General features: G+C 38.9%; 2 protein-coding genes across 2 annotated transcripts; both read right to left on the bottom strand.

The window, feature by feature from the left end:
- Window positions 1–9,560: 9,560 nt before the first annotated feature.
- LOC139474855 (protein rtoA-like) lies at window positions 9,561–13,904 on the bottom strand. Its single transcript, XM_071258008.1, has 6 exons — window positions 13,548–13,904; window positions 12,792–12,818; window positions 11,685–12,014; window positions 10,772–11,578; window positions 10,570–10,645; window positions 9,561–9,964 (listed from the first exon to the last, which is right to left on the bottom strand). The coding sequence occupies exons 1-6, from the start codon at window positions 13,606–13,608 to the stop codon at window positions 9,889–9,891; spliced, it is 1,377 nt and encodes a 458-aa protein (XP_071114109.1). The 5' UTR covers window positions 13,609–13,904; the 3' UTR covers window positions 9,561–9,888.
- A 4,373-nt stretch (window positions 13,905–18,277) lies between these two features.
- LOC139474387 (uncharacterized) lies at window positions 18,278–26,144 on the bottom strand. Its single transcript, XM_071257373.1, has 14 exons — window positions 25,905–26,144; window positions 25,682–25,795; window positions 25,063–25,089; window positions 23,915–24,244; window positions 23,692–23,805; window positions 23,072–23,098; window positions 21,923–22,252; window positions 21,703–21,816; window positions 21,102–21,128; window positions 20,355–20,684; window positions 20,135–20,248; window positions 19,534–19,560; window positions 18,787–19,116; window positions 18,278–18,680 (listed from the first exon to the last, which is right to left on the bottom strand). The coding sequence occupies exons 1-14, from the start codon at window positions 26,104–26,106 to the stop codon at window positions 18,421–18,423; spliced, it is 2,346 nt and encodes a 781-aa protein (XP_071113474.1). The 5' UTR covers window positions 26,107–26,144; the 3' UTR covers window positions 18,278–18,420.
- Window positions 26,145–26,694: the final 550 nt, after the last annotated feature.

Here is a 26,694-nt window from a genome sequence, read left to right as displayed (position 1 = left end):
TTTCGACATGTATTTTGGACGAAATTAACTTTCATTTATTTAGAAACATGGTCACCTGAAAGTCAAGGTGGTCGCCATTTGAATGTTACTCATAGCGTTATTTCGAGACTGTGGGTTGTTGATCTTTCGTCGGTGTCACAAGTGACGATAATGGACGATGCTACTTGAAGGCAAGATGTTGGCACATTACTTTAGTGCCATTATGCATAGATATCGTGTAGGTTGATCAATAGCTTCATAATAGTGTGCGCAGACCGTGTTTCTATGAACGCTACACAGGTAGCGACAATAAATTGATTTTAATACATTGCACAATTATGTTTGTTGACAGACCATTTAACATTACAGTAAAGTACGTTTATAACGAACATGCTTATAACGAACTGACCTATATAACGAACTTATTTTTTAGTCCCGACCATTTGTTGTATAAATGCTGTATATATGCCTATAAGGAACTACGGTTATTACGAACTAAAATTAGTGGTCCCTTTGAGTTCGTTATAACCGTAGTTTACTGTACTATTGTTAACTCAGTAAAATTCAAATAACACATCCAACTTTCCAGTGACTGCCTTGTATATGAACCTCGGTGTGTGTACATCTTCGCGTGTGTATATGTGCGCCAGCGTGGATCTATGTGGCCGTGTAAGCCTGGCATTTCTTTCAATATAATGGTTTACCAAGATTATATTCACTTTTACTAGTTTACATATATTTGCGATATTCCAGTGTTATCGATTACATGATAATGATATAGCTAATTATCATTATTGTCATAAATATATATACCGCACTTATCCAGGTGCTAGTATCTGCGCTTCATTTGTTCCCCGACCAATGGTTTCATTTGACTTCCAGTCGTCATTCTCAGCTCCCTCGGGAGTATACAACACAAGCTGACAAGGTGCGCTAGAGGGAATTTGCATCCATCTCACCTGTCGGGTACCCATTCCCTGCCGGGTGATCAGAGGCACATTTGAACTAAGCCAGTTGCCTTGGGTGATTACAACACTGTAAAAATCTTTGAACATTGTTGATCCCTAGGCTGAATAATAATGACTGATATATTTTGTTTATATTTAAACATTTGTCTTAACGCTAGGGGCCAGTTTTTCACGAGAAAGATAACACCGTCACTATCAAATAAATTCTAAACCAACAAAACACACTGAAACAATATTGTTGCAACGCTATGTAAGTGATGACAGCGACCAAAACATTACCATAATCATATATTATAAACAAAAACGTCAACGCCAGATCGATATACAGAGACTCTCGATTATCAACCGAAACAAATGCCAATGGGCGTAAAAGAAAATCTCTGGTACGCAATGTCCATTGTAAGTTTTCGACTATATCATAATAATGTGTTTATGAATCACTATCAAAAAGGGACGATACCAGGTGTTTGTGATAAGGTGAGCGCAAGATGCGCCACGAGGGGCACCCGTCACAAACACACGCACAGGCAAATCTATTGTTCACCTATAAAACACAAACAACACGAGAACATATTTGTCCAGACATGCAATTGCATCGGTTATTTTTTTGTTACTGATGCGTCAAATTTGGTGGTGTACCTCACCTGTCAACCATTAAACGCTTTGGAAACTTTACTGATGAATTGAGTAGTTGTACAGGCATTAAATAATAGTTATGCAAGACGCATACTGTGTGAATCAAACCTTGTCTGCTTTATATTATATGCCGAGACTATGCATAACTTGAAAGAATTGTTATATGAATATATCATTTAATATAATTACATTTATATATTATACAAATGAAAACGAACACAAGATGTCTGTTGATAAACAAGATTAATGTGTATTACAGTAGGTTTGTCAATGATGTCATTTGTATCCATCCTTGTGTTCACATAAAAGGGAACGAAATGTTCTGCACATAAACCCAATATTCTTAAGTTGTTTCATCGATAAAATGATCATTTTTCACAGTTCATTTTACCTAAGAAATAAAGGACGAGTGGGAGTTGTTTATCGTACAATGATGTCACTTGTATCCATCCTTGTGTTCACATTAAAGGGAACGAAATGTTCTGCACATAAACCCAATATTCTTAAGTTGTTTCATCGATAAAATGATCATTTTTCACAGTTCATTTTACCTAAGAAATAAAGGACGAGTGGGAGTTGTTTATCGTACAATGATGTCACTTGTATCCATCCTTGTGTTCACGTAAAAGGGAACGAAATGTTCTGCACATAAACCCAATATTCTTAAGTTGTTTCATCGATAAAATGATCATTTTTCACAGTTCATTTTAACTTGTTTGATAGGCAAGTTGACGGATGACAAGATAGACACAATTTTTATGGATAACAACTTTTTTGATACTGTAAAAAGCGACGTTTCGGTATAGATCCTTATACCGTTGTCAAGCAAGACTGAATGAGGCTGACTGATATAGAAGATTTAACGTGCGCTTTCCGACTGTAGCGTATTTCGCACACGGGCCTGGCCAGACCATTTAGTGTATTCCGAAAAGGGTGAAAGTGGTGTGTGCTTAATTATATTGAATTTTTGGAATTTTTAAATTTGGAATAAATGCCGAGGTGGGTGGAGGAGGGAACTAAGGGAGCCGGTTGAGGTGGGTGTTTGTATGTTTATTGGATTTTGGATTGGTACATTAATTAGTTTTTAGATGCGCTTAATTAGGTCTGTTTTGATAAGGAATACGTCTAGGGCCTAGAAGTTTTCTAGTTTATTTTGAGGGTTTAGTATTTCATCTAGAGTAGGAACCTTATTTAGATTGAGGGTGGTTTGTAGTGTGGTTCTGTGTGTTTGATAGTGGGTGCAGTGAATGAGTGCGTGTTCTGTGGTTTCGGGTTGTTTGCAGTGGGGGCAGTTGCCTGTGGTGTGTCTTTTAAGTTGTTTTAGGTGGTTATTTAGGTTAGTGTGTCCTGTTTAGGAGTTTTGTAATTAATCTGTCAATTTTTTTAGAGGGGTGTAGGACTTTAGGTTTGGCTAGTGGTTTTCTGAGCACTTTTTTGATTTGGCTATTTGAGTTTTGATATTGATCATGCCATTTTTTGGTTATTTTTTGTTTGTTTACACTTTTAATTTCTGATTTTGAGATGGGTAGGTTTAGGCTTATTTCTGGTATTTTGAGAGATAATTTAGCTGCTTTATCGGCGCTTTCGTTGCCGTAAATTCCTACGTGGGCGGGGATCCCCAAGAAGGTTATTTGTTTGCCTGCTTTTGTTAGGTCGTTGGAGCTTTTAAGTATTTGGTTTATTAATTTAGGTCGTTTTTTGGTATTTTTGTTTTGGAGGGCTTGTAGACCACTAAGGGAGTCAGTGAGAATTAGGATTTTTTTGTTGTTTTTAGATTGTTGGTTATGCAGGGCTGAGGCCATGCCCATAAGTTCGGCCGTGAATATAGATTGGTTGTTAGGGAGTCGGTAAGATTGTGTGGATATAACTGGTTGTGTGGTATGAACTCCGAAGCCTGTGTGGTTGGAGATCGGGTCTGAAGATCCGTCAGTGTATATGTGACACCAGTTTGGCCAATTTTCGTGTATGTATGCAAGTGTGGTGGTTTTAGCTATGTTTGGGTCGGTTTGTTTATTTATTTGGTTAGCTAGCGTTGTGTCTATTTGGGGTATTTTGAGTTTAGGGGTGAAGATATTTGATTTTTTGCAGTTTTGTTTAAGATTTTGAGTTTGGTGTTCATTGAGGTAGTTAGTTATTCTTTGGGATATTGGGGTGAGTAAGGGGTGTTTGCGAGCTAGAGCTTGGTTTCTTGAGCTAATGTTTTGGTTAATTAGGTTTTGGATGAGAGGGTTTGTTTGGGACGCGGCCTAGAAATTAAGGCTTAGATGTTCCCTGCGTAGATTTAGTGGCATTTCTCCTGTAAGGGCCTGAAGTGAGGTGTAGGAGGTGCCATGTTGGGTGCGTGTAATTAGTTTGAGAGCCTGATATTGTATTGAGTCAAGTTTTTTAGAAAGAGAGTTGTTTAGGGTATTGTATATGGCACAGCCGTAGTCTAGTTTTGATCTAATTAGTGTTGTATATAGTGAGAGGAGGTTATCTTTGGAGGCTCCCCAGTTAGAGCCGGTGAGACATCTTAATGTGTAAAGGTCTTTGCTGCATCTAGTTTTTAGGTTTTGGACGTGAGCCTCCCAGGTGAGGTGTTGATCCTCCACTTGCTATATATACTCTGCACTATGTCCCTCAGTCGGAAAGCGCACGTTAAATCTTCTATATCAGTCAGCCTCATTCAGTCTTGCTTGACAAAGGTATAAGGATCTATACCGAAACGTCCCTTTTTACAGTATTAAAGAAGTTGTTATCCATAAAAAAATGTGTCTATCTTGTCATCCGTCAACTTGCCTATCAAACAAGTTAAAATGAACTGTGAAAAATGATCATTTTATCGATGAAACAACTTAAGAATATTGGGTTTATGTGCAGAACATTTGTGTCTATCTTGTCAGTTCATTTTACCTAAGAAATAAAGGACGAGTGGGAGTTGTTTATCGTACAATATTAAAGTATAAGAGGCACAGCCTCCATGTACTCGTCGTTATTTCTTTAAGGTTATATTCACATTAACGATGTTAAAAGAATGTACAAGCTTCAACATCATCTATCCGTATTTAAACATAGATGACGACCTGAATACAATTCGACCTCTGAAGTTTCATGAATAGGGGGAACCGTCTCACTGGACACTTCCCTCTAAAAACAACGTCATCCAATTTATGACGTCATCAAGTTGCGAGCGCATTATCGAATCTCCGGAAATGACGTCATAATAGAACAATATTTATCGTGAAATAAAACACGTTTCGTTCTTCATATGTCGCATAGCTCTCTTATATACCAGTATCATGTGTCAGTATATGTGTGTGAAAATCAATTTATTCTATTCTACAATATTAAAGAAACACCATGGAGCAGTACATAGAGCCTTTGGGGTCATACCTGAAGACGTTAAATGGCAATACTTGTTACCCTGCCTGGCGATAGTTGATTAAAATTGACGGACCGACTCGGAGTCAGTTTAATGTGTCTGGGTGACAATGGGGGCATCCATGATTTAACTGCAGCGTGTCATCTAGGTGAGCTAGCTCAATAAGGCACCGAAGTCATGCCATCTACACGCACTTGTATGATCATGGAACCTTGTGAAAGAACCTTGAACGCGACGTTAAACCCATTTCATATCACTTAACCTACAACAGGACCTCAGCATGAGGAACCTGCTCCACTGCAATCTTCATGCGTACAGGAAAATGAATACAGTAAACTGCGGTTATAACGAACACGCTTATAACGAACTACCGGATATAACGAACTAACTTTTCAGTCACGACTATATGCTGTAGTTATGTTGTATATATGCTTATAACGAATTACGGTTATAACGAACTAAAATTAGTAGTCCCTTTGAGTTCGTTATAACCGTAGTTTACTGTACTATTTAGTTCATGTATGCCGATCTAGATGCAGCGATAATGATTATATAGCCTTATAGTATTACGAAGAAGCTATTTCATGAGCAAATACAAAAACGTCAACGACAGAAAACAACCAGCTTCGATCATTCGCCGAAATTCCGGGCGCAAACTATACAAATGGATCACTGAAAATCACTGATGACACCAGATGTTCGCGAAAAGGGTAAGCGTCCTGCACCACCGGTACCACCAGCCACTCAAACAATTTTCATTAAAAAAATAGTGTATATTTGTTCCCAGACACCGTATAGAAGTATCTATGCCATACATCGGCGACCTGTACACTAACTTGACAACGAAATGATGACCCAGAATATCCAGTATCACGAATTTACTGCAAAAGCTATCGTGCATATTTATGTCATTGTACGAACAGGAAACATCGTAAATATTGTACTACAAGGGCAGTGACGCCAAACCAAGTTAGACTAAATCAACCATACTATTGCTGAGAGTACACTGGGTTCAAAGAGCTGAAAATGTATGTAAGGTGGCTTGTTTCAGGTCGATTTCATAGACTTGGGGCAGCTGTGACATTATACCTCATGCTCTTTGATCTATTCATGAGTAGAAATAGCTTCTCACCCAAGTAGAGCTAAGGAAATGACACAATGTCTTGCAAGAATGTTCCTGATGTCATGGCGCATCTTATACTCGTATGATGTACATGTTCATATATTTTATTTCCAAACTCCCAATTTTGTCTTTTAATTATGATATTATTTAGTACATGTTGCATGACTGACTGTAAAGCCAATTGAAATTCATATGTGTCAGCTGTGGTGTGGAATGGTATTTGTTTTTTTTTGACAGTCATATGTATTGCTACATTTTCCCGTAGCTATGTATAATGCTTTTTATCGATTACCCAAGGGCGCAATGTTTTCCCAATGAAAACAGCATTTTTAAGAAATAAATAATAACTAATACAGGCACTACATTGGGTGTTAGACTCCAAGAATTAAGCCCCGAGAGCATGCAAAATGTCAGATATAATTACTTCGTTGGGTGCATGACATATTTCGACACTGTTACAAAGTGAAGGACAGAAACTCGACCATGTCTCACAGTAGCGCCCTATCTATCTCAGAGAAAAGCGGTAGCCACAACGCAATAACTCATTCATCTGTCAGGACAGGGTCGGGTACATTTCTTCCGTGGATCACATCAATGCCCCGTCTATTTGATCAGCTGTGACTGACACATGTCGACCGTGACCCAAATCAATGCATTGTCCGCACGCCACAACTGTCTGACCCACCTCATCTGGAACTCACATCAATCCTCGTACATGTGCCAAAACAGTGTCTGACACCTTGAACGACGTGACCCACATCCATTCGTGTCTGCTCCACCCTGTCCGTGACTAACATCACATCCGCGATGTACATGTGGTTCAGAGTCGACCGTGGTTCACATTATTGCCTCGTCTGTATGCCCAACAATATCCGGTACACCTCTCCCTTGACTCACATTAATGCGTCGTCTATCTCCAACTGTGTGTGACACTTGCCCAAAACCCTCGTACATCCACCCAACGGGTGTCACTTCGGGTGTCACTTCTACCACAAAAGTGTTCTCTGTATACTGATTAGCATACTTACAACCCTAATACAAATAATGCAGTCGATATGTGCTGTCGGTTGTTGTATAAGAACAGAGAAATGATTGGATTATAATTTTATTTGCACATATCGATCACATAAATCCAGGTATTTGGTAACACTCCAGCGAAAATGGCGGAATACATCAGAGATACATTCCAGGAACTATCATATAAGTTAATATGTATACTTACCAGTAGCCGTGACATACAGTCAGGTATTTGATCAAGCGATGAAATATCGCTCTGAGATTTGCACAAGTAAACAGTCGACAGGGGTGTGGATTACGAGACTTACCGATACTGCGATAATAAAGAGTCATACTATATGTGAATGAGTGAGTTTGGTCTAACGCCACTATTAACAATATTCCGAGTATGTTTTGATCACACTGTGTCGGATTCATGTGTGAGGAAAGCCAGAAATGATGCAGATCTCAGATCTTTTCCACTTTGGTGAAACCCACGAGCACGGGAATGGTGCTGGCAAACCTAGAAACACAATCGCAGCGAACTGGGATTCAAATCCATGATCATCGTTTCTTGCGTGTCCAAGGGACGCAACTCTTCACAGAGAATTGTGTAGTTTTAGACGACTGGGCCACCTGTGCCGCTCTCATTATGTATGTGTATTTAATTGTATATGGGAATTGATGCATGCAATTATGTTCATCATGTATGGATTAATCAACTGAATACACATGTACATGTGAATTCTGCCAAATGTGTTAACACATACACTTGCACAAGTGGTATATCTTACATTTCGGACCATAAGAATTTTTCTTTTAAGAAAACGAAACTCAAAATTTTATGAAAACAGAAAACCCAGCCTCCATTTTCTTCAAAAATAAACAACCACTCAGCCTCAATAAAAAGGCGCGACCGCAACATGGTGTTCCTTATTAATAGAGAGTATTTCTTGCCAAAGCCATAATCTTTGACAGGGAGGCATCACCATGAGAGACAATTTGTCTGTTACCCTTATTTATTGATAATCATTTCAATTCTTCCATTTCAAGAGGCCATATGATGTTTTGTGCTGTATCCTTGGACAAGGTTAATGATTCCGCGTGCCCCACTGTGATCTGGGTGAAACAGTTGTGAAACAGATGTGAAATGCCCATTAAGCATCATTTACCCTTACTTGAAAAAATACAGCATAAACATATAAATAATTAAAAACAGTTTATTGCAATAAACTCAACTGACGAGCAAAAGAAACGTTACCAAAGAGCATTAGTTGTTCCCAAAACAGAACAGAGATGATGTCACGGAAGATACGTGAATTGTCAAAAGATATGAATTAACAACATCATTACAAGTTATCCCATGAGAATCAAGTTGGCCTCAAATGTACCCTATTGCAGATTGAGATGCATCGATTGTGAGGATAAAGGGTTTCTCTTGGTCGAGATATGCAAGGATTGGGTGGCTTGCATAAGCTTTGTGATTGCCTGTTGGCAACTTTTGGATCATTTGAAACACAAGTCTTTTTTCTAAAGGTTCTATAGAGGGGAAGTGATGCAAGAAAAATTTGGTACACATTTTCGGTAATACGAGACTCATGACATGGACATTTTTAGGGGATGGGATCTGTGTGACTGAATCTATTTTTGAAGGATCGACATGACAGCAAACTTTGCTGGTGCTATGCCCTAAGTAGGTGACTTGTTTTGTTGAATTTTGTCGAAAAAACGTTTAAGAAAATATTATGATGGCATCTACATATATTAATATGTAACAACAGTTTATTTCTTTTAGTGGCTGAAATGGTTTGCTGAAATACTACAGGAGTATATTTTAGGCCGAAAGTGGGGCAATTCCATTTAAAAATATCATCAGGTGTAATGAAAGCCGACTTCTTTCTTGCATCTGGATGGAGTGATGTTTGTCCAAAACCACTAGCACAATCAAGAAAACTGAAAATGTCGCCTATATGTTGCATCATGGTCATCTTCAAAGCGTGGTAGAAGGGAAAATATAGGCTTGGTAACTGCATTGGGGCGTCTATAATCTACGGCAAAGTGGTAAGAGCCATTCCGTTTTTTAACCATGACAACAGGAGAGTGTCATTCAGAAGAACTGGGCTGAATGATTTGCTTCTAACATGTCCCGCACCTGTCTGTCACATTCTTTCCTTATGGCTGCGTCTGGCATCACCTGTGTCTATTTTGTAAGTGTGAATGTTCTATGCAAACAACTTCAATAGGTTATATATCTTTATTTATCCAAACTAGTTAATAGTTTCAATATTATTATACTGCTATTTTCATTGTTCTGTTTTGAAATCACCTGTATCTGTACAGGTATTATACTTTATTGAACAGCAAGAAACTTTGAGCATTCTTTCCATAGGTTGAATTAGAAATGTGCCATAAAAAAGCTGTAAAAAAATCTCACCCCCTCAAAATGAAGTAACAAACAGGACTCTACCCCCAACAAAGCCTACCCCCCACCCACCCCCGCTAAATAGCAAATGGTCCGCCCCTTATATCATAAATCAATTAACAAAGTATAACTGTTACAGAATCACATGAAATAAGCTTTGTAAAACAGTTATAACATGTGAACATATTCTTATTAGAACATGTATCACATATCATATACGATTAAACTCGAGATTCCTTGTAGTAAGCGACTTAATACCATTGAGACATAAACAAAAAGACTCAAGATCATTGCTGAATTTTGCAAATGTACACACGACATATGTCAAGAAACATTGACTTCGGTTTCTGTGATATTGAAGAAATGATGGTACTCTTACAACATAACAATCCAACTCCAATGATTACATTCTTTCGTAACTGTGCCTGATGCGATTTTGTCTTGCTGTTTCTGCTATTTTCCTCGCTCGAGATTTATCCCTGAATAAAACAAAATGTTTGAGTTGAAAACATCCACACCATCGCATGCTTTTATGGTTACATTTGTTTAATATGCAGTTTGAAATAAATAAACAGAACTGAAATGTGTCTAATGTTTGAAATGCCAATACAGGAACTTTGAATGTCCTGGATCCACGGACCAACATAGAAATGTTGTAAATGTGCAGTGATGTTAAAGTTGACATCGGACAACGATCCACTCCGTCGGACCATATTAGCACCAGAGCATTTTAACCACCCGACCATTATCAACCGGCTCTTCGTGTGGAGCTAGGGAACTATCCACGGGGTTTGTGACGAGAATTGAAACAGTTTGTTGTCAACCTCTCAAATGACCACATGGTTTTCTTGGAACTGAGATATAACATTATTCATGATCATGACACCTTTGTGATAAGGTGTGGGTGAATTGGACGTTACGTCAGTTATGTCAAAGCAAAATGTTAGCGAAGGTGTTTATACGTATTTCCCCCGGAATCTCTGTATATTATTTCCGCGATAAAAACAAACCATAGCCACATTCTGATTCACATTATGTTTGACCTTTAAATGCTTTTTCAGTTCACAAATATAACATGACTTACCTCAAGTAAACTATGGCACCGAGGAGCACCAGCAGGGCTATAATTCCTCCTAAGGTACCGAGAACGATAGGGCCTTCTAAAACATGGTAAACAGGATAGGTTATTCTATTATGTTATTCTGAAATTATAAGCATGTTAATATGTTTGTGGATAATTGCAAAACAAATTTGCACATTCAACAATTCCATTGTATAATATTTACCTAAGTTCTTGCTTGCAATATCTGTCTGTTTGCTCGCATTTTCCGTACAATTTGCACTTGATCCGCCTGCATCTGAACAATTTCCACCTGGTTTTGAACTAGGTGTAGTTCCATTTCCACTTCCTCCTGAACTAGAAGTGATGTTCCCTCCAAAGGTAGAAGTGATGTTCCCTCCTGCACTAGAAGTGGTGTTTCCTCCTGAACTAGAAGTGGTGTCTTCTACTGAACTAGACGTGGTGTCATCTCCTGAACTAGACGTTTTGTCTCCTCCTGAACTAGACGTGGTGTTTCCTCCTGAACTTGACTTGGTGTCTCCTCCTGAACTAGAAGTGGTGTCTTCTACTGAACTAGACGTGGTGTCTTCTCCTGAACTAGAAGTGGTGTCTTCTACTGAACTAGACGTGGTGTCATCTACTGAACTAGACGTTTTGTCTCCTCCTGAACTAGACGTGGTGTTTCCTCCTGAACTAGAAGTGGTGTCTTCTACTGAACTAGACGTGGTGTTTCCTCCTGAACTAGACGTTGTGTCTCCTCCTGAACTAGAAGTGGTGTTTTCTACTGAACTAGACGTGGTGTCTTCTCCTGAACTAGAAGTGGTGTCTTCTACTGAACTAGACGTGGTGTCATCTCCTGAACTAGACGTGGTGTCTCCTTCTGATCTAGAAGTGGTGTCATCTCCTGAACCAGAAGCGATGTCCCCTCCTGATTTAGAAGATGTGGCTGCTGTGGCTGCTAAAGTGGTTGTAGTTGCTTTGTTAGCGCGGTCAGCATTGGTGATTTCCGTACAGGTGACTCTCACTTGTCCGTCTGTTAATTAGAAAAACAATGTAGTCAAAAAAGGCAAGTGATCGGTACAGTACAGTCAATTTATGTTATACGGATGAGATATCATCATATGACAATCGTAACTTACCTCCGGATTCTTTCTCCACTTTAACACAATAGGCAGAATTCGTGTCCTCCTTTTCCGTTGCAATAGTGAGGAAGGCAATTTGTTCAGTTCCTATACTTCCTGAAACTGTTGGCACCGGAATACCACAGTGTGCCGTAAAGCCAATTTCTGTAGAATACACCAGAGCGCCGCATTGGGCAGCTGGTACCACCGGTGCTGACATCCTGACAACAACAGCCCCACCCACAGCATGCACCTCACAAACACATTGTCCATGGAATCCCTTGGCCGTGGACCCATCCACCTGTATGGATGTACCTTCTTTGGATTCAGGCTGACAAACATGGACCACTGAAACAACATTTAACATATTTCACGTAAATTAAGAATATTTGTTGACTTGTCTCTTCCATTTTTTGGTTATCTGCTATGTGTCATTCTGTTATGTCCAACATTATTACGAATATGAGTTTCTCCTGTCGACTTATTATTACAATGTTTTCACAGAGAGCAATATACATATATATTTGATGTCATACCTTGCTAATGACATTGATAAAGATTTATGCCATGTTATGCTATATTAAATGGTAATTGTTCTCTTTTACATAATAATTACCGTAGATATTTTATTTTTTTAGAAAATGAGAAAAGTAAGTGTAAATTATGTACAAAAGCAATGACATGTTGTATATTTTATTTGGAAATGCATATGTAAACCAGACCATACATTTACGGATACCTTATCAACAGCTTGATAGACTCGGTATGTTGTGTAAATGCTCTCATAGTAACACCGAATGGTAACAGTTATAGCTACATCGTTGCAACAAACAAAATGGAGATTATATTTAATGGATGATACCTAGGAAACATAATATATCGACATTTTAAACATTATTGCCTTGCTTAATGTAACAATAATGGCAGGCATGGATTCGGTAGCATATACTTGCTGTCCAGGGTTGCAATTCCTAACAGGCTAGTATCCGCTCTCATTTGTGATCATTCCCCAGCAAGATCATTGTCAATGCGAGTTTTCATCCTGAGCCGATCAAAATATACCGCTAGTTCTGAAATACCGTTCAAAGCGGAGCTAAACCCAAGCCCATCCAGAATAATACTTACCATTATCACCCGAGGGACAGGCTTGGCCTGTTGAGGAGAGAACAAGCAAACAATTAAAGTTTATCTGTTTCTTTCATGTACGTTGCTGCATCTAGTGCATACCCTATGAGGAAGAAAGTATCGTATGATATCCTGAAGAATAATGTCAATGTCTGTACGATTCATTTAGCTTAATAGCACAATGCTATTGGTAAATGATAAAGTATAGACACATTGTAGATAGATTGCAAGCATGATACAAAGACAGATCAAGCATGTTAATGCCACCATTTCTTTGCATGAAAAGTAATTGTGAAGACACACAAGTGCCATGATTGTTCAAAGTAGTTCAAATAAAGCGAGCATAGATTTAATTGGTGTTCAAGGCAATTCCAATACATGAAGGATTCTATCAAAGCTTTATTTTCATCAACTGTTTTCATTTAGAATGTTTGTGTGACTTGTCAATACATGATATCCTTTGGAATATGCGACTTAATGATTGTGCAGTGTGCTCCATGCTGGCGTCCGTAAACGTCTTTGCACGTAGCTTCATTGTCCCGTTGGAATCTCTGCCGATAATACTTATGGTCAAATATCGACCCTCTTTTTGTCTCGATCTCCAGAATGATATCGCTAGTATGTAGTTGTTTCAGTTAAGTTGTGCGATCATGTGCATTTTTAAATTGCAATATTGTACATGTAGATTTATGCATTGGGTTAAATCCTGAAATGGACATTTTCAGATTGAATGTAAAGATATGTACATTAACTTACCGTTCACCCTGTATGGAGTCACAAGCAGGAAACATGCTATGCAAAATAAAAGACGAACCATCGCGAAAGTCAATGCGCTCTTCCACCGACCAGAATTACTGATTCGAAAACTAAACGGAAATTCCGGCCTCTAAATACCGGTGCTGTGTCTGTCATCAAACTCTGTAACGATGTTAATCCATCCACGACATTCACATCTGACCACACGGAGTGTTATGTATATGGCAAATCTTGAGTGTTGGTATAACAGGTAGCGCAATATCCTCCAGGTTACCTGTCATTAGTGTAACCACACCAGGAGGTATTGTACTGAGTCAGGCATATATCAAGTTCTGACGTGGACCTTCTTCTGTAAGTATTCATGTGTTGACACATTGTGTCGTTTATTCCATGGGCTGAGTTCCCAAGTACTTGAAATTCATAAACATTTCGAAGCTATAAACATTATTGATTGGCAGTTAATACGTGCTTGGCAATGAATATTTGAATGTTACAATGTTGCACTCCGTCCTTAAATCGATGCTGCGTTATAGATAATCATTCATTTATGTACTCATCGTGCTTGATCTGTAGCCGTTCTATGTATAAATTTGCCCATGTCGTGTTTATTACTTCATCACAAATGTCATGTAAGTTGAAATAGTTAGGAAATATCCCTATTTTTAACACTTTTGTCACTGTCTTCAATTTCTACATCAGACAGCTAGAAAATATAATTTGTAACCCTTCTCTGTAATGAGTTTTTCATATACTGTAGCCCAAAGGCCCTTTATACTAATGACGCGTATCAATTTATAAATACAATTCATTATGATGTCACTTCGCTTGAATTGTCATTGTACTTCCAAAGCATATGACAATTGTTACCAAATGATCAATACATGGATCGATGCCCCTGTGTAGGACGAACTCTTTCTTCTTCAGCGAGTAAGAGGAGATGACTTCAACGCCGCTTGGAGCACAGTTGTTATTTGAATGGCGATCTGAAGTGAAAGGAAAATCCAGATGTTTTCTCACAAGGGAGAGAAACCTGTGATCCTTGTTCGAACCCCAGTTCGATTTGATGGGGTTCCAGTGTCAGTCAGCAACATATCCTTGCTCATTGGTTTCACCAGATTGGTGAATGCTCAGCGCATAACTGGACTTACCTCATATATACGGCAAACGCGATGTGACATAATTGAAACATTGTTCAAAGCGGCGTTTCATCAAACGCAATTACTCACTAGCATGATTCGGAATGAGACGTGTTTAACATGGTATTTAAAAAAGTAAACTGAAAGGATGGACTTTAATAGTTTATCTATACCTTCACGACTTTACAATCATAGAGGTGCGACAGGCAACAATGTCTGGTCGTGACAAAGCTGAACTACAGTTCTGGTCGGCGTTAAACTAAACTCACTCACTCACACATACATAAGAACATTGGAACGTGGTTTGCAGTGACTGAAGATGTTCATGATGAAATGTAGTTGAGTTTTAAGTGGCTGTCACCAAGACAATTAATTGTTTTGTATATTTAGTATAATTGAGCAGCACCGAACTGGTATAATGAGCAGGACAAATGGACTCATTTACCAATGGCATACATATTATTAATATGCCAGTTAATCTTATAATAGTGATTTCCTCGGACAACATCTTGCTTGTAATTCTCAGTCAGCTCAATACTTCAAATTTCGAAAATGGTAGCATACTTTGATATGAACATGGGTAGCGTTCCATTTACTTACAAACTACATAGAGGCTCGTTAATCCTGATGCTATTTGATCAGGCGTACATACACGTAGCAACATCACTTTAGCTTCATATTGACAGACATGCCAATTGCCGGATAGATATGTGTCTATAATTATTATGTGAGCATTGCAATTGTGAGCATGAGGTGAGGTGAAATGGGGTTTAACGTCGCGTTCAAGATTATTGCACTTATATAGCGATGTGGATGTGTGTGTGTGTGCATGTGTGTGTGCGTGCGTGTGTGTGTGCGTGTGTGTGCGTGCGTGCATGTGTATGTGTGTGTGTGTGTGTGCGCGTGTGTGTGTGCTTGTACTGGTCCTATATAAGATTTTATAGTGCTAGCTCACTATAAGCGAAGAGTCCACCGCACAGTTTAATATGAATACCCCACTCAGGCACAGTATACTGAATCCGAGCCGATTAGTCCTTGTTTTAGCCCCACGCGTCAGGGAGGATAACAAGTACCATCTTTTAAGGACTTTTTTTTACGCCGGTGTTGATTGAACCCCCGACCTTCCGCTCTCCGGAAATGCTACAGGAGTATTTTTTAGACCGAAAGGGAGTCGATTCCATTCAAAAATATCATCAGGTGTAATGAAAGCCGACTTCTTTCTTGCATCTGGATGGAGTGATGTTTGTCCAAAACCACCAGCAACATTAAGGACACTTTCAATATCTGTCGTTTTACATGCATGTTTTGTAAATGATGGTTAATAGTGATGTGGACTGCGTTTTGTGCCTTGACAACACATTTAACCTCATCACTAATTTTGAAGTACTTTACAGTCAAGTTGAAAGTTCGCACATGCCATTGACCTACTCTTTGAAATTGACGCGGGATCACGATGTCATTCCACTAGCAGAAATACCACCTCAACCTAGATACGTTTTGGATGAATCACAAGCTAACTGTTACCGTCAAAACTGGGATCGTTTACCAGAAAAACTTGTAATTACGTTCAATTCGTGTATATCCAATGATGACAATCAAAATGCCTTTCCAACATTTGAAAATTTGATTGAATGTTGTGCAGACTTTTGTAAAAAACACCAAGAGAAATTCGAAAACGCATAAGGAAGGGGCATAACTGGTTTGATCAAGCATGTTGGGAAGCACGTGCAACCGCTCGCCGTCTTCTCCGAGTATATCATGATTCTAGCAGTGACAACAACCCACAACGGTACATTGACTCTTGGAGATCGTACAGAATTTTTTTGCAAACAGAAATCGACATCTGTGTTTCAGTGTTATATGACAGACATTAACAATGCTTTATCAACGCATAATAGTAGACAGTTCTGGTCTTTTTTAAAAAAAGGTAAATTAAAAGTAATTCAATTTCACCGGATACTTGGTTATTGCATTTCAATCATTTGTTCCAAGGCATTAATTTTGCTGAATGTGAGAAACAGTTTTAAAGAAGTTTTTTGTAGAATCTATTAGTGAAGAGTTGATTAACTCTACTGTAGATGACAATGGGTTAGATAGTAGAATAACATTAGATGACATATTTAAGGCTGTTAATGATATGCCAAATAGAAAGCCCAGGGTTGTACCAATTGATTTTATTAAATATGCCCCACCCATGTATTGTGAAAAATCCCCATTTTTTTTTACATCGACCGTCTGCCATCCTAAACGAGATGTGCAAGTATGTCAATGATGAATTACTGTTTACATTTATAGTTAATACTTACTAAATGTCAGGTGACATCGGCTATATAAGCCTTGGTCCAGAGAGATTATTTATATATATTGAAAAAAAAGGAAAGAAAAACGGTCTTACCCTTAGCCTAGCAAGGGTTAGGCTGGGTGCTCCGGGGCACCTAGACAACAACCACTACCGCTAAGTGCTGATATGGCACAAAGTGTCTTTTGTATGTATATATCTACATGTATAAAGTAAAACTGTATAAACCGCAAGCCGTCGTCTCCAAGTTGTCACTTCCTACTTAGAACCATACGTCGGCCCCTTGCATATATACGAGTATGCAAATTGTTCATTAATCAACGTCCAGACTGACACGCGTTGTTAATTTGGTGGAACTATCGGGTATGACAGACTTCTTAGTCTGTCTTTTCCTGTACCTCTTTGCAGCATGGCATATGGTTCACAATACTGTAGGAAACGACAGTCTCTTATTAAAAGGATATACTACCTTCCTGAAGGCCAATCACCAAGAAAGAAGAAACGGCCTTTAACAAGATTGAAGAAAGAATAAGAACCCCTCCGATCAAGAACAAGTTCTCCGAGCCAAGACCTTCCTTGCTCGATTATCTTAGCAACACTGCTAAGACTTCCCCTTCAAGATGTCGTTCCTGACCATGACCTAAGAAAAGAATTATACACTCCTATCCCACAGAGACGCGATCACAGCCATCTTCAGGCAGACCATGCACAATACAGAAACCGCCTCACGGGCACCTACAAGATGGACACTGTGTACAAGATATCTCATGGGGACTTACTAATTTGTGTTTACTTACATGGACTCAATCAAGGATATATATTGTGTAACTGTTGAATAGTGCAAGCAGGTATGTTTAATCAAAACAATGCCAAAATGTGTCTTTCCAAAAATCAGTTTTGTATCTGTGCAATATGCTCCAAATTACATCTTTAGTCAAGCTAGATGTTTGAAGTTATTATGTATGGAATTTATGAAATGTCTGCATACATACGAGTATGCAAATTATTCATTAATCAACGTCAGACCACACGCGTTGACACTATTATTGATAAATATCTAAGATTATATAAAGGTAGACTATACTGTGCCTTTATTGATTTAAAAGCAGCTTTCGATTCGGTGTCACATAATGCTCTGATGTATAAACTTTGGACTGGTAATATTAAAGGTTCTGTTTTTAGATTACTTAGAAATATGTATGAAAATGTGAAATCATGCGTATCTCTGACTTCTGGATTTACTAAATTCTTTGACTAATCATTTGGAGTTAGAGAGGGTTGCCAGTTGTCACCATTTTTATTTTCATTCTGTATTAATGACATTGTAGATTTTTTTGCAAAAAGATAAGCAATGATGTATTAGTAAAGGTACTCTACAGTTATATATGCTGCTTTTTGCAGATGACATTGTAGCAATAGATAGTACATTTATTGGTTTTCAAAAGAGATTAATAAACTTTCCCAACATTACGATGAATGGCAGCTGAAAATAAATAGTGTGAAGAGCAAGGTAATTGTCTTTCGCAAAGATGGTTGAACTGGACTTGGTGTCTCCTCCTGAATTAGACGTTGTGTCTCCTCCTGAACTAGAAGTGATGTCTCCTCCTGAACTCCTCCTGGCTGCTAAAGTGGTTGTAGTTGTTTTGTTAGGGCGGTCAGCATGGGTGATTTCCGTACAGGTGACTCGTACTTGTCCGTCTGTAAATTAGAAACACAATGTAGTCAAAAAAGGCAAGTGATCGGTACAGTACAGTCAATTTATGTTATACTCATGAGATATCATCATATGACAATCGTAACTTACCTCCGGATTCTTTCTCCACTTTAACACAATAGGCAGAATTCGTGTCCTCCTTTTCCGTTGCAATAGTGAGGAAGGCAATTTGTTCAGTTCCTATACTTCCTGAAACTGTTGGCACCGGATTACCACAGTGTGCAGTAAAGCCAATGTCTGTAGAATACACCAGAGCGCCGCATTGGGCAGCTGGTACCACCGGTGCTGACATCCTGACAACAACAGCCCCACCCACAGCATGCACCTCACAAACACATTGTCCATGGAAACCCTTGGCGGTGGACCCATCCACCTGTATGGACGTACCTTCTTTGGATTCAGGCTGACAAACATGGACAACTGAAACAACATTTAACTTGTTTCAAGTAAATTAAGACTATTTCTTGGCTTGTCTCTTCCATTTTTTTAGGTTATCTGCTATGTGTTATTCTGTTATTTCCAACATTATAACGAATATGAGTTTCTCCTTTCGACTTGTATTACAATGTTTTCACAGAGAGCAATATACATATATATTTGATGTCATACCTTGCTAATGACATTGATAAGATTTATGCCATGTTATGCCATGTTAAGTGGTAATTGTTCTCTTTTACATAATAATCACCGTAGATAGGCTAATCCCAGTTGTGATCATTCCCCAGCAAGAGCATTATCAATGTGAGTTTTCATCCTGAGCCGATCAAGATATACCGCGAGATCTGAAATACCGTTCAAAGCGGCGCTAAACCCAAGCCCATCCAGAATTATACTTACCATTATCACCCGAGGGACAGGCTTGGCCTGTTGAGGAGAGAACAAGCAAACAATTAAAGTTTATATGTTTCTTTCATGTACGTTGCTGAGGCAGAAAGTATCGTATACTATCCTGAAGAATAATGTCGATGTCTGTACGATTCATTTAGCTTAATAGCACAATGCTATTGGTAAATGATAAAGCATAGACATATTGTAGATAGATTGCAAGCATGATACAAAGACAGATCAAGCATGTTAATGCGACCATTTCTTTGCATGAAAAGTAATTGTGAAGACACACAAGTGCCATGACTGTTCAAAGTAGTTCAAATAAAGCACGCATGGATTTAATTGTTTTTCAAGGCAATTCCAATACATGAAGGATTCTATCAAAGCTTTTTTGTCATCAATTGTTTTCATTTAGAATGTTTGTTTGACTTGTCAATACATGATATCCTTTGGAATATGCGACTTAACGATTGTGCAATGTGCTCCATGCTGCGTAAACGTCTTTGCACGTAGTTTTATGGTTCCGTTGGAATCTCTGCCGATAATACTTATGGTCAAATATCGACACTCTCTTTGTCTCGATCTACGGAACGATATCGCCGGATTGTACCAGAAGCGCAGTCTCCTCCTGATTTAGAAGTAGTGGCTGCTGAAGTGGTTGTAGTTGTTTTGTTAGCGCGGTCAGCATTGGTGATTTCCGTACAGGTGACTCGTACTTGTCCGTCTGTAAATTAGAAACACAATGTAGTCAAAAAAGGCAAGTGATCGGTACAGTACAGTCAATTTATGTTATACTCATGAGATATCATCATATGACAATCGTAACTTACCTCCGGATTCTTTCTCCACTTTAACACAATAGGCAGAATTCGTGTCCTCCTTTTCCGTTGCAATAGTGAGGAAGGCAATTTGTTCAGTTCCTATACTTCCTGAAACTGTTGGCACCGGACTACCACAGTGAGCAGTAAAGCCAATTTCTGTAGAATACACCAGAGCGCCGCATTGGGCAGATGGTACCACCGGTGCTGACATCCTGACAACAACAGCCCCACCCACAGCATGCACCTCACAAACACATTGTCCATGGAAACCCTTGGCGGTGGACCCATCCACCTGTATGGACGTACCTTCTTTGGATTCAGGCTGACAAACATGGACAACTGAAACAACATTTAACTTGTTTCAAGTAAATTAAGACTATTTCTTGGCTTGTCTCTTCCATTTTTTTAGGTTATCTGCTATGTGTTATTCTGTTATTTCCAACATTATAACGAATATGAGTTTCTCCTTTCGACTTGTATTACAATGTTTTCACAGAGAGCAATATACATATATATTTGATGTCATACCTTGCTAATGACATTGATAAGATTTATGCCATGTTATGCCATGTTAAGTGGTAATTGTTCTCTTTTACATAATAATCACCGTAGATAGGCTAATCCCAGTTGTGATCATTCCCCAGCAAGAGCATTATCAATGTGAGTTTTCATCCTGAGCCGATCAAGATATACCGCGAGATCTGAAATACCGTTCAAAGCGGCGCTAAACCCAAGCCCATCCAGAATTATACTTACCATTATCACCCGAGGGACAGGCTTGGCCTGTTGAGGAGAGAACAAGCAAACAATTAAAGTTTATCTGTTTCTTTCATGTACGTTGCTGAGGCAGAAAGTATCGTATACTATCCTGAAGAATAATGTCGATGTCTGTACGATTCATTTAGCTTAATAGCACAATGCTATTGGTAAATGATAAAGCATAGACATATTGTAGATAGATTGCAAGCATGATACAAAGACAGATCAAGCATGTTAATGCGACCATTTCTTTGCATGAAAAGTAATTGTGAAGACACACAAGTGCCATGACTGTTCAAAGTAGTTCAAATAAAGCACGCATGGATTTAATTGTTTTTCAAGGCAATTCCAATACATGAAGGATTCTATCAAAGCTTTTTTGTCATCAATTGTTTTCATTTAGAATGTTTGTTTGACTTGTCAATACATGATATCCTTTGGAATATGCGACTTAACGATTGTGCAATGTGCTCCATGCTGCGTAAACGTCTTTGCACGTAGTTTTATGGTTCCGTTGGAATCTCTGCCGATAATACTTATGGTCAAATATCGACACTCTCTTTGTCTCGATCTACGGAACGATATCGCCGGATTGTACCAGAAGCGCAGTCTCCTCCTGATTTAGAAGTAGTGGCTGCTGAAGTGGTTGTAGTTGCTTTGTTAGCGCGGTCAGCATTGGTGATTTCCGTACAGGTGACTCGTACTTGTCCGTCTGTAAATTAGAAACACAATGTAGTCAAAAAAGGCAAGTGATCGGTACAGTACAGTCAATTTATGTTATACTCATGAGATATCATCATATGACAATCGTAACTTACCTCCGGATTCTTTCTCCACTTTAACACAATAGGCAGAATTCGTGTCCTCCTTTTCCGTTGCAATAGTGAGGAAGGCATTTTGTTCAGTTGCTATACTTCGTGAAACTGTTGGCACCGGACTACCACAGTGAGCAGTAAAGCCAATTTCTGTAGAATACACCAGAGCGCCGCATTGGGCAGCTGGTACCACCGGTGCTGACATCCTGACAACAACAGTCCCACCCACAGCATGCACCTCACAAACACATTGTCCATGGAATCCCTTGGCGGTGGACCCATCCACCTGTATGGATGTACCTTCTTTGGATTCAGGCTGACAAACATGGACCACTGAAACAACATTTAACTTGTTTCAAGTAAATTAAGACTATTTCTTGGGTTGTCTCTTCCATTTTTTTAGGTTATCTGCTTTGTGTTATTCTGTTATTTCCAACATTATAACGAATATGAGTTTCTCCTTTCGACTTGTATTTCAATGTTTTCACATAGTACAGAGAGCAATATACATATATATTTGATGTCATACCTTGCTAATGACATTGATAAGATTTATGCCATGTTATGCTATGTTAAGTGGTAATTGTTCTCTTTTACATAATAATAACCGATGGTATTATATGTTTAAGAAAATGAGAAAAGCAAGTGTAAATTATGTACTTAAGCAATGACATGCTGTATCGTTTATGTGGAAATGCATGAATAAACCAGGCTATACATTTACGGAACCCTTAACAACAGCTTGATAGACTTGGTATGTTGTGTAAATGCCCTGATAGTAACACCGAACGGTTACAGTTAAAGCTACATCGTTCCAACAAACACAATCGAGATGATATGTAATGGATGATACCAAGGAAACAGAATGTGTCGATATTTTAAACATTATCGCCTCGCTTATTGTAACAATAATGGCAGGCATGGATTCGGTTGGTAGCATATACTTGCTGTCCAGGGTTGCGTTTCCGTACAGGCTAGGATCCGCTGATCTTGTGTTCGAATCCAAGGCTGCTCTCAGTTGTGATCATTCCCCAGCAAGATCATTATGAATGTGAGCTTTCATCCTGAGCCGATCCTGAGCCGACATGTCGCGATATCTGAACTACCGTTCAAAGCGGCGCTAAACCCAAGCCCATCCAGAATAATACTTACCATTATCACCCGAGGGACAGGCTTGGCCTGTTGAGGAGAGAACAAGCAAACAAGTAAAGTTTATCTGTTTCTTTCATGTACGTTGCTGTATCTAGTGCATACCCTATGAGGAAGAAAGTATCGTATAATATCCTGAAGAATAATGTCGATGTCTGTACGATTTATTTAGCGTAATAGCACAATGCTATGGTGAATGATAAAGCACAGACACATTGTAGACAGATTGCAAACATGATATAAAAGACAGATCAAGCATGTTAATGCGACCATTTCTTTGCATGAAAAGTAATTGTGAAGACACACAAGTGCCATGATTGTTCAAAGCAGTTCAAATAAAGCGAGCATAGATTTAATTGGTGTTCAAAGCAATTCCAATAAATTCTATCAAAGCTTTATTTTCATCCATTGTTTTCATTTGGATGTTTGTTTGACTTGTCAATACATGATATCCTTTGGAATATGCGACTTAACGATTGTACAATGTTCTCCATGCTGCGTAAAAGACTTTGCACGTAGCTTAAGGGTCCCGTTGGAATCTCTGCCGATAATACTTATGGTCAAATATCGACACTCTCTTTGTCTCAATCTACGGAACGATATCGTTATATATCGATATGTACCAGAAGCGATGTCTCCTCCTGATTTAGAAGTAGTGGCTGCTGAAGTGGCTGTAGTTGCTTTGTTAGCGCGGTCAGCATGGGCGATTTCCGTACAGGTGACTCTAACTTGTCCGTCTGTAAATTAAAACCAAAATGTGGTCAAAAAGGGCAAGTGATGATCGGTAAAGTACAGTCATTTTATGTTATACGGATGAGATATCACCATATGACAATCGTAACTTACCTCCGGATTCTTTCTCCACTTTAACACAATAGGCAGAATTCGTGTCCTCACTTTCCGTTGCAATAGTGAGGAAGGCATTTTGTTCACTTCCTATACTTCGTGAAACTGTTGGCACCGGATTACCACAGTGGGCAGTAAAGCCAATGTCTGTAGAATACACCAGAGCGCCGCATTGGGCAGCTGGTACCACCGGTGCTGACATCCTGACAACAACAGCCCCACCCACAGCATGCACCTCACAAACACACTGTCCATGGAAACCCTTGGCGGTGGACCCATCTATCTGTATGGATGTACTTTCTTTGGATTCAGGCTGACAAACATGGACCACTGAAACAACATTTAACATATTTCAAGTAAATTAAGACTATTTCTTGGCTTGTCTCTTCCATTTTTTTGGTTATCTGCTTTGTGTTATTCTGTTATCTCCAACATTATATCGAATATGAGTTTCTCCTTTCGACTTGTATTGCAATGTTTTCACATAGTACAGAGAGCAATATACATATATATTTGATGTCATACCTTGCTAATGACATTGATAAGATTTATGCCATGTTATGCTATGTTAAGTGGTTATTGTTCTCTTTTACATAATAATAACTGATAGTATTATATGTTTAAGAAAATGAGAAAAGCAAGTGTAAATTATGTACTTAAGCAATGACATGCTGTATCGTTTATGTGGAAATGCATGAATAAACCAGGCTATACATTTACGGAAACCTTAACAACAGCTGGATAGACTTGGTATGTTGTGGACATGTCCTGATAGTAACACCGAACGGTTACAGTTAAAGCTACATCGTTGCAACTAACACAATGGAGATGATATGTAATGGATGATACCAAGGAAACAGAATGTGTCGATATTTTAAACATTATCGCCTCGCTTATTGTAACAATAATGGCAGGCATGGATTCGGTTGGTAGCATATACTTGCTGTCCAGGGTTGCGTTTCCGTACAGGCTAGGATCCGCTGATCTTGTGTTCGAATCCAAGGCTGCTCTCAGTTGTGATCATTCCCCAGCAAGATCACTTTGAATGTGAGCTTTCATCCTGAGCTGATCCTGAGCCGACATGTCGCGAGATCTGAACTACCGTTCAAAGCGGCGCTAAACCCAAGCCCATTCAGAATAATACTTACCATTATCACCCGAGGGACAGGCTTGGCCTGTTGAGGAGAGAACAAGCAAACAATTAAAGTTTATCTGTTTCTTTCATGTACGTTGCTGTATCTAGTGCATACCCTATGAGGAAGAAAGTATCGTATAATATCCTGAAGAATAATGTCGATGTCTGTACGATTTATTTAGCGTAATAGCACAATGCTATGGTAAATGATAAAGCACAGGCACATTGTAGACAGATTGCAAACATGATACAAAGACAGATCAAGCATGTTAATGCGACCATTTCTTTGCATGAAAAGTAATTGTGAAGACACACAAGTGCCATGATTGTTCAAAGCAGTTCAAATAAAGCGAGCATAGATTTAATTGGTGTTCAAAGCAATTCCAATAAATTCTATCAAAGCTTTATTTTCATCCATTGTTTTCATTTGGATGATTGTTTGACTTGTCAATACATGATATCCTTTGGAATATGCGACTTAACGATTGTACAATGTTCTCCATGCTGCGTAAAAGACTTTGCACGTAGCTTAAGGGTCCCGTTGGAATCTCTACCGATAATACTTATGGTCAAATATCGACACTCTCTTTGTCTCAATCTACGGAACGATATCGATATATATCGATATGTACCAGAAGCGATGTCTCCTCCTGATTTAGAAGTAGTGGCTGCTGAAGTGGCTGTAGTTGCTTTGTTAGCGCGGTCAGCATGGGCGATTTCCGTACAAGTGACTCTAACTTGTCCGTCTGTAAATTAGAACCAAAATGTGGTCAAAACGGGCAAGTGATGATCGGTAAAGTACAGTCATTTTATATTATACGGATGAGATATCACCATATGACAATCGTAACTCACCTCCGGATTCTTTCTCCACTTTAACACAATAGGCAGAATTCGTGTCCTCACTTTCCGTTGCAATAGTGAGGAAGGCATTTTGTTCACTTCCTATACTGCGTGAAACTGTTGGCACCGGATTACCACAGTGGGCAGTAAAGCCAATGTCTGTAGAATACACCAGAGCGCCGCATTGGGCAGCTGGTACCACCGGTGCTGACATCCTGACAACAACAGCCCCACCCACAGCATGCACCTCACAAACACACTGTCCATGGAAACCCTTGGCGGTGGACCCATCTATCTGTATGGATGTACTTTCTTTGGATTCAGGCTGACAAACATGGACAACTGAAACAACATTTAACGTATTTCAAGTAAATAAAGGAGATTTCTTGGCTTGTCTCTTCCATTTTTTTGGTTATCTGCTTTGTGTTATTCTGTTATCTCCAACATTATAACGAATATGAGTTTCTCCTGTCGACTTGTATTTCAATGTTTTCACATAGTACAGAGAGCAATATACATATATATTTGATGTCATACCTTGCTAATAACATTGATAAGATTTATGCCATGTGATGCTATGTTAAGTGGTTATTGTTCTCTTTTACATAATAATAACCGTAGGTATTATATATATGTTTAAGAAAATGAGAAAAGCAAGTGTAAATTATGTACTTAAGCAATGACATGTTGTATAGTTTATTTGGAAATGCATGTATAAACCAGGCCATACATTTACGGATACCTTAACAACAGCTTGATAGACTTGGTATGTTGTGTAAATGCCCTGATAGTAACACCGAAC

Source organism: Haliotis cracherodii, unplaced genomic scaffold (genome assembly GCF_022045235.1).
Source record: "Haliotis cracherodii isolate W230 unplaced genomic scaffold, xgHalCrac1.p SCAF_3, whole genome shotgun sequence".
Classification (NCBI taxonomy): Eukaryota; Metazoa; Mollusca; class Gastropoda; order Lepetellida; family Haliotidae; genus Haliotis; species Haliotis cracherodii.
This window is presented reverse-complemented; position numbering and strand designations above follow the sequence as displayed.